This window comes from Panulirus ornatus, chromosome 55 (assembly GCF_036320965.1).
Source record: "Panulirus ornatus isolate Po-2019 chromosome 55, ASM3632096v1, whole genome shotgun sequence".
NCBI lineage: Eukaryota > Metazoa > Arthropoda > Malacostraca > Decapoda > Palinuridae > Panulirus > Panulirus ornatus.
Window position 1 is genome coordinate 22,885,732 of NC_092278.1, and position 9,811 is coordinate 22,895,542.

Here is a 9,811-nt window from a genome sequence, read left to right on the forward strand (position 1 = left end):
CCAGCAGACAGGCAGGGAGGCCCATCTGCTGCTTCATGGGAAGCAGCAACGCCAACATGATGGTTCTAGCAGAGGGCCCCGTGAACTGTCTGCTGCCTACAGGGAAGCAGCCATAAACGACCACTCTCGCGTAAACATTAAACATGGAGAGAAGGATCCATGGCCGGTATGGGGGGGGGGGGAGACAAGTACATCCCCCCACCCAAGAGGTGAGCCAACATGATGGGACGCTGTGCTGGAGTACATTATATATATATATATATATATATATATATATATATATATATATATATATATATATATATATATATATATATATACTATCCCTGGGATAGGGGAGAAAGAATACTTCCCACGTATTATTCCTTGCGTGTCGTAAAAGGCGACTGAAAGGGGAGGGAGCGGGGAGCTGGAAATCCTCCCCTCCTGTTTTTTTTAATTTTCGAAAAGAAGGAACAGAGAAGGGGGCCAAGTGAGGCTATTCCCCCTCTAAGGCTCAGTCCTCTGTTCTTAACGCTACCTGGCTAGCGCGGGAAATGGCAAATATGTATGAAAAAAGTAGTGACCTGGGGTGTTCTGGGGGGGGGGGGGGGTACAGACTCGCCCTCCTCCCATCCCCAGGTTCAGGGGAAATATATGCAGGAACTTCCCCCTCGGCTCCACACACACACACACACACACAAACACTAGGGAATTCTCCCCACTAGTTCAGTTACCGGCCAGGGAAAACAAACTGTTAAGTCGACCAAAACAACTCGTATGGGATGCTGGCCTTCCAGGACTGTTACTATGGCAGACATGTTACAACCTCGCTTTCCTAATATTTCTTTCATTAATAACTGCCTTATTGGTTTCTATATATCGATCTTCTAATAATAGACTCATGGTTTATGTTAAGCTTATCAAAGTCTATTAATTATCAGGGAGCCATCCGCTGTCTTCCATGATTACTATATATTTACTCCAGTTGAACGTCATTAGCCACAAACACAAGCCATCCGGCTAACAGCTCACTAACAACCCTTCACCACACGACATGCACCAACAACCCTTCAGTAAGCCTACGGATCCACCAAACCATGTTTCACTACCGGGGTGTTTATGAACTTTTATAAACGTGAAGGCGTGGCCTCTGACCTGGTCCTGTGGTTATGACGGCGTAACCTCTGACCTTACCCTTATCAGTGAAGTCGAATGTTATGCTTTCATAGCAAGGGTCGTACCATCGCTAATCAGGGGTCGTACCATCGCTAATCAGGGGTCGTACCATCGCTAAATTAAAGGTCGTATCGTGGTCAACTATACTTGCCGTACATGGATAGGTTCTCAACGCGTCTGTCTGTTAATTCATCTGATATCAAGATATACAATATTCAGGATCTTTATTTCACTTTGGTATAATTTACCAACTTACTGACGATGTTATTTTGTTATTCATTCAGATTACCTTATCAGTATCACTCTCCAATGTTTTTATTATTCATCCGTTCTATCTCTATAATATTAATGACTATTTCGTTCCTTTCGTAATCCATTCGGGTTTCAATTCTGTAATGGTATCATTTTCTGATTTATTATTTATTCAATTGTTTATCTATTATTTTGGATGTTATGGTTACAGTGGCGAGAGCTGGCAATACAGCAACAGTTGCTAGAGGCCGCCAGCTTGTACAACTACCTTCCGCCTTAAAGCTAATGAAATCAAGCCATAAAGAGACCATCAAGTCCCATAAAAGACCAAATTGGGTCATGAGAACGGAGCCAACAGGCTTTTCAAAGGCGCGTGGATTAACACTGTGTTGCAGCGAGGCTGAGGCGGCGGTGGGCGGGAAATATAAATCGGTCTTGTCAAAGTTTCCAGAAAGGGCAGCCATCTTGGACCGCCGCCTCCCTGACCAAACATGGCACCGAATTTCCACCGTTATTTTCCTCCAAGGCAGCTTATGCTACACCGACTACTACTATTGCTACGGTGACTTACGACCGCCACTGCTAATGTTGCCACTTACCACAAACACACACACACACAATAACAGCCAAACGCCCTACCACACCGAACACCATCCCTCCCTCTCATCACAACCGCCAGCCCCAACACGAAACGAAAACCTCCATCACCAATCCAGCCACCAAATCCCCCAAGAACAATTCAAGTTTTCCACAACAAAAACACTAGACGGTATTAACCCTAAAAGACAAGTCGTGAGAGCGAGTCGGGACGACCCGTGGCCTGAGAACGACTACAGCTGGGCTTCAAAACGACAAAGGGTCGTACCTCGTCCTGAGAACGACCAGGACAGGATGAGTACGGTGGGTGAGTGTCAGGCCAGCACAGGATGAGTAAGGTGACCGATTGTGGGATATCTACTCATTCATGACCTTGACCTTTAACCTTGTCAAGGCTACGACTACCCGAGGTCACAGGCGCTGACCTGACCACAGCAGGTCATGTATTATGGGTTGAGAGGCGTGTCAAATGGCCAGCCTTGACCACCATTGCTAAAACAAGTGGCGTTTATAATGCAGGTCACACAGGCCCAACCTGTCTACCTCTGAGATGTTGTCTACAGTGCCAGGACTGTAAACACGGGCGTAAACAATAACGATGACACAAACAATGTAATTCCACTATAATAAGCACATGTCTGTACAATTGTTGTAAACAATACATTAGAATCTGTTCTAAACTGTATACACATCTGTGACTATGCAAACACAAAATGTTTATACAAATCTCTTGTTGTAAACATGATGCACATTTAATTCTTAAATAAAAAAAATATCATTATCAACACAAGGCTTCTCATTTTGGTTATTCATGAAAAAATATAAAACAATCAGCTTATATATAGTGTAAATAATAGTAATAATAATAATAATAATAATAATAATAAAATAATAATAATAATGGTATAATACTGGCAGTTCCAGCCAATTAGTTTGTTAGACGGACAAAAAGCACCGAAGATGCCACAATATAACCACGACTATGTTAACATGTTATACCTACTATGTTAACATGTTATACCTACATCAGACAAGGTTATAACGTGCCATTAATTCATCCACAAATTATTTCAGCGGAAGAATGGGCACCACCTCACCGTCGACGGGTCTGGTAATCAAAGTCGGTCAGTGTTCCTTGTATGGGAGGTGTGGTGGCGGACGTCCATGTAGCATCACTTACCTAACGATTCTATTAGTGTGTGTGTGTGTGTGTGTGTGTGTGTGTGTGTGTGTGTGTGTGTGTGTGGCGATTCAGCATGTAATCAAACAGATCGCAAGGATCACCGGGTGTGGTACAGTGGAGGAAGGGCTTCCGTCTTACCTTGCTTGGGTCCACAGGACAGTCGCTCAGGTGTACCACAGGACCAGGATGTGTCTTGCGTGACCTGGCGAGACAGGAATATGTAAATAATAACAACAACAAATCCAGAGATGCATTAAATGTATAAACACATATACACATGCAATACACATTCGCATTCACGCATATGCATCGATATATATATATATATATATATATATATATATATATATATATATATATATATATATATATATATATATATATGACAATATTCTCAAGTAACAATATATAAACAACTATCCACACAAAGGCCACATGTGTATGTGTGGCGTGAGAGCGTGTGAAGTCTTAACATTATTTCCCAGAACCAGACGACTGTTCACGGTTTCTGACAGGTAGTTTATAACTTGATGGTGACAGCCTTAATGACCCCTGGCAGTTGAAAGGCCTGACGCCCAAATAACCAGCCAATCAGTGACCCACTACATACAGGGGAAACATGTTCAGAAGACGACAATAATGTTGGAAAGTCGTTTTCAATTTACGTCAGCGGAAAAATGAATCCGGACTTAAAAGTTCCCAGAAATTCAAACGAGATGACCGATCTACCATTACTAATTACACCTCTGATCACTATTTAATCACTAACTGATTAGTAACTAATTAAACCAAACATGAAGTCAAATGAACCAATACCAGAGCATCATACTTGGATACACCCAAACCTGAACACCAGCTCGGCACCTGCCCACGGACAGACAGACGGGCCTTCTCGTTCGCCTCGTATCAGATCTCCGATCCTGGATGTGTATGAAGCTGCTCCTTCCATCTTGAAGTCTGACTTCATTAAGGAAAGACTAAGATAAATCCCAGGGATAATATTCCCAGACACGGCCTCTGCACGGAGGGAAAAGTTTATGAATTCCTTATCAGGCTTGCAGTGGTTCTCGTCTTGTGTCAACAATCATCACGCTAATAAAAAAAAAATTGCACATCTTTACCCACACGCTAACTGCCTCTGTCAACAACCTCCAAGAACTAACAGAGTTGGAAGATATGACGTCTTATATGTACCACTACAACCCGTGTTTATGGCGACGTTCATGATGTTGTAACTACGAATGCTCGCGTGCATTTGAAGATGCCTAGCGGGTATGAATTTCGACGAGGGATCCTACCATGAAACTATACATGCCATGGATCCTACCATGAAACTATACATGCCATTCACTATAGTGATGTATGTCAGCGTCTGGATGATGGTATTCAAGTGTCAATACATTCATCTTCGTCTGTTATCGTACCATCTCAAGTTGCACAGACTAAGATAAATACATGAAATGCTATGAAATAAACATCTCGGAGACTCGCAAGACTAATCGCTGAAGCCACAGAATTGGACGTTACATTTCCTTCATTTTAAGCCAAGAAAACATGAAGTATCCGCCTGGCAACTTCTTTAAGGGAGGATAACCAGAGATGACGACTAACGTCTATATCAGTTGATACAAAGTTGTACCGTCATAACGAAGACCCGGGGTCGCGGGGTTCAAAACTTTTCTCCCCTGTGTTTTATAATAACGTGTGTGTGTTGCTTCGTATTCTGATCATGTGACACTGTAAAGGCAAGGGCGACAGCTCACACAAGTCTCCCTCGCTTCTTCTCCCGTTATCAGGGACAACGTCGAGAGCCAAGTCGACACTTGAAGATAAAGACATGTTGACATCATCAGGGACTTCAAAGAAAACGTCCGCGGTGTACATTCTCTATGAATTAAAAGAGGGTACACTTAGGTAAACATGAATACTCACCATCGGGCTAGGAAACGGACCTGGCTTAAAACAGCGTCAGGTACTTTAGTATTTATTAAGAGAAAAAAAAGCTATGTACATCATTTCGTCACTGACTAGGTCACCTGAAGGCTTTACCCCAAAAGTGACCAAAATAATTTTCCTTCCTCGTCCGTATTTTTACGTCACCGTGTATTGCACAACCATCTCTTTACCCATGGAATACGATCAGCCCCCGTATCCGGACCACTGGAACTGTGGCCCGAATCCTTTTTCTCCAGTGGTCCGCCGGGTGCGTGTTGCCCTCCCATCCCCCAGAGGATGGAGGGAATGGTCTCGACCCCCCCCCCATGCCCCCCCTACACCGGAATGTGGGCCACCACCACCACCAACCACCCTGCTCATGTCGGCACCTCCGTCGTAAGGCACGTACATACATACCCTCCCAACCTACCGCCATGCTCTCCCCCGACCCCATAACCTCTCTCTCTCTCTCTCTCTCTCTCTCTCTCTCTCTCTCTCTCTCTCTCTCTGACGTAACAGATGAACGGTGCCTTTCCAGTACCAGACTTGGCAATTACCTTTTTCTTCTCTTTCTCATTTTTTCCCCCCATTTTTTCCTCCTCCCTGGACGAGGTGGAGGAGCAGAGCCATTAATCTCCGAGATGCTGAAGTTTTTCCCCAGGACGGGGCGACCAATGACGCTACTAAGCCCAGGTAAGAAATGAATTTTTCTTTCAGGACAAACAGCTGAACGAGGCGGCTCAAAAACTTGGTAAAGACAGTTTTTTTTTTTTTTTCCAGGACGGAGGAAAATCCTGGACTCAAAAATCCCCTCCTCCCCCTTTTCTTATACGATTTTTTTTCCCCTTTTACGTCACCTTGTTCTGAATGTGGCCCTGACCTGAGTGTCACCTTGTTCTGAACGTGACCCTGACCTGAGTGTGTGACCTTGTTCTGAACGTGGCCCTGACCTGAGTGTGTGACCTTGTTGTAAGTGGGTTCACTTGTTCAGACCACTGGGTCCTCGTCATGCTAGACACAGTCATCTCTACTCAAGGACCCCCAGAGAGAAGTGGGCCTCTCCCTACGACACCCCAGGTGAGAGGGGAGGCAAGGGGGGGCCACTTGCCTTTCATCAGGTCAAGGGAAGGGGAGGGGGGAGGGGAGGAGTTTCCCCAGGCCAGAGACACTGACGGAACTTACTGGTAGTAAAGGCCCAACTTAATTGCTTTTACTCCGTCATCAGCAACAAGTTAAGGCACACAGGGAGGTCTAACTTGGCCACTAATTACCCCCTCTATGTTTTACACACGACCAATTACCTTCAGCGAGGGCGTGTGTGTGTGTGTCTGTGTCTCACTCTACACCTCTTGTATACCACGAAACCACACACACACACACACACACACACACATATATATATATATATATATATATATATATATATATATATATATATATATATATATATATATATATATATATATATCAGGGTTCATCTGAATATAATTTGGGGTCGTGACCTATCGAGTCAGCGAGAGTGTTGCCGATCTTGACCCCAGTATAGCCAAAGTGAGTGAAGGCAACAGCGTAACACCAATCAGCCAGGCCTCCTGCACAACCCAACAATGGGCTGTAGTTTCGTGCGCTACAGCTGTAGTGCAGCAGATGACGCTACACACCTGTAGTACAGCAGGTGACACTACACAGGTGTGTCTTCAAAACACAGTACACTCAGCCAGTAGCTGGGGTAGCAGGTAATACACACTGACCTTAACAACCAAGAGACATACTTAGGGTAACGACTTGACCTTAACAACCAAGAGACATACTTAGGGTAACGACTTGACCTTAACAACCAAGAGACATACTTAAGGTAACGACTTGACCTTAACAACCAAGAGACATACTTAGGGTAACGACTTGACCTTAACAACCAAGAGACATACTTAGGGTAACGACTTGACCTTAACAACCAAGAGACATACTTAGGGTAACGACTTGACCTTAACAACCAAGAGACATACTTAGGGTAACGACTTGACCTTAACAACCAAGAGACATACTTAGGGTAACGACTTGACCTTAACAACCAAGAGACATACTTAGGGTAACGACTTGACCTTAACCATCAAGAGGGAGGCTTTGGCATCACCAACCTCGGGGTAAACAAGAAAAAAAAAATAAGTCCTACTAATTGCTTTCAATGGTCTAATCTGTTCTCTGAAATCTCATTAAGGAAGATAATTAGCATGAATATTGTAGCTCCGTGAGGCTCCAGACGCTGGGGGTATATCGCAGCTCACATATCCCAGCTCACAAGGCAAGTTCATTCCAGCCCGGGTGGACGATAATATGCTGACCTCGATCCTTCCTGGTAACACACACACACACACACACACACACACACACACACACACGTCACGACTTAAAAACTTTTCAAAAGACGGCGATCTGATTAACTATACGCGGGGCGAGTTTGTCCGTATCTAAAAAAAAAATGCTGACTGGTCGAAACTAACATAAAAGAACTGGAATGTGATCGTTCACGAGAGAGAGAGAGAGAGAGAGAGAGAGAGAGAGAGAGAGAGAGAGAGAGAGAGAGAGAGAGAGAGAGTACATACACCCTCAGCACGTCAGTTGCCAGGCACTACAGGTAAATATTTGCCAATATTCAGTAAACCCGACACAAACCATAAACCCGGGTCGTATGTACCAGACTCTCAAAAAAAACATCTGATAAATTCCTAAGCCCAATCTGGGCTGTCGATAACACTCGGGTTTAAAAACAGCGTTTTAATATAAGGTTGGGTCAAGATCCTGCACGTCCACAGGTGTACACCTTCAACATGATCTTAACGTGCACATTACATTCATACAGAACTAAACCTCTATCACCAAATGTATTGAAAAGCTATCTAGTCCAGACTCCTCAGCCACGCAGACACACACCCATCTAACAACTTCATCTCTCTCTCTGAGTCCACGGGGAAAATGAGACACGATATGTTCCCAAGTGCACTTTCGTGTAATAATCACATAATCAGGGGAGACACAAGAAATATATATATATATATATATATATATATATATATATATATATATATATATATATATATATATATATATATATTACAAGTGCAGGCATACTTTTCATAAGTAAAAGCATACACTACAAGTAAAATCCCCTGATTCAGATAAGTATCGAGATATTCAAAGTCTCTCAACATGTAAAACCACAACAGCGACTCCAAACCTTCACACTGGGCCAGGCTAGAGAGACGCATCCACCACCACCACCAGCTGGAGGAGAGGAGTCCCAGCCATCACGCGCTGTGTGACCCCCCCACCACCACAGTGGGACGGGCCTGCGTCAGGACTCGACAAGACGTGACGGGTCGAGACAAGTTACGACACCTCGCCCACAAAACACTAAACGCTTCTCAGAATCCTCTCCCAGGTTTACCCAACCCCCACCTCACCCCATCTCTCTTCTCCCCCACACACCCCCCCTAAAGAGACGAGACGTCTAATAAAATCCTAAACTCCAGCCGGAAAAATTTCTCGAGGCTTCTCTTGCGTTCGACGGGCGCCACGTCCCGAGCGACACATATAATTGAAGCTTCGAGACGCGTAAATGGATCTGAAGCCCCGGCAGTGAAGCCTTCCCCCGGTGTTGCATTCAGGATGTTCGTCTCCTTATCATATTTTCACCTGATTTCCTCCGACAGCGAGAGGAAATCACGACTTTTATTTCCCTCTCCCAGAAATGTGGGGAAGAAAGGGAGGGAGATGATAGACTGGTGATTCACGGTGAGTGATGACCCCCGCGCACTGATGGACTCAGTTGTGTGAGAGAGAGAGAGAGAGAGAGAGAGAGAGAGAGAGAGAGAGAGAGAGAGAGAGAGAGAGAGAGAGAGAGAGAGAACAGCGCCAGTCATGCTCTAGATGTTTACTGTGTCTCCTATGCGTGTTGTCATGGTAGGGTCTACCCTGCGTGTCATGGTAGGGTCTACCCTGCGTGTCATGGTAGGGTCTACCCCCGTGTGTTGTCATGGTAGGGTCTACCCCCGCGTGTCATGGTAGGGTCTACCCTGCGTGTCATGGTAGGGTCTACCCTGCGTGTCATGGTAGGGTCTACCCCGCGTGTCATGGTAGGGTCTACCCTGCGTGTCATGGTAGGGTCTACCCCGCGTGTCATGGTAGGGTCTGCCCCCGCGTGTCATGGTAGGGTCTACCCCCGCGTGTTGTCATGGTAGGGTCTACCCTGCGTGTCATGGTAGGGTCTACCCCGCGTGTCATGGTAGGGTCTACCCCGCGTGTCATGGTAGGGTCTACCCTGCGTATCATGGTAGGGTCTACCCTGCGTGTCATGGTAGGGTCTACCCTGCGTGTCATGGTAGGGTCTACCCTGCGTGTCATGGTAGGGTCTACCCTGCGTGTCATGCTAACGCGATGTTTCTCTCCCATGTAGACTGGCACCCCTGCCTTCCCAGACCCTCCGTGTGTGTGTGTTATGATCCACGTACCGTCGTCTGCACAGACTTGGCATCGCCTCCCAGTCCTTCCTACAGATTGCTTGACTGCGTGTGTGTGTGTGTGTGTGTGTGTGTGTGTGATCTCTGAAGAAGTTTTCACAAGCGACAGTTTTGTGCGAGTTTCTGAGGGATGGTCTGAGCACCAGAAGCGTTCCAGTGTGGAGGGCGT

The 9,811-nt window shown here is 45.4% G+C and overlaps 1 protein-coding gene across 4 annotated transcripts in view; it reads right to left on the reverse strand.

The window, feature by feature from the left end:
• The window catches only part of Tomosyn (syntaxin-binding protein tomosyn), a 488,765-nt gene that overhangs the window by 136,571 nt on the left and 342,383 nt on the right, over nt 1-9,811 (reverse strand). For all 4 annotated transcript variants that reach the window (XM_071693112.1, XM_071693113.1, XM_071693111.1 and 1 more), the window contains exon 5: nt 3,329-3,392. In XM_071693112.1, the coding sequence (XP_071549213.1) occupies nt 3,329-3,392 (64 nt within the window). The remainder of the gene's footprint in view (nt 1-3,328; nt 3,393-9,811) is intronic.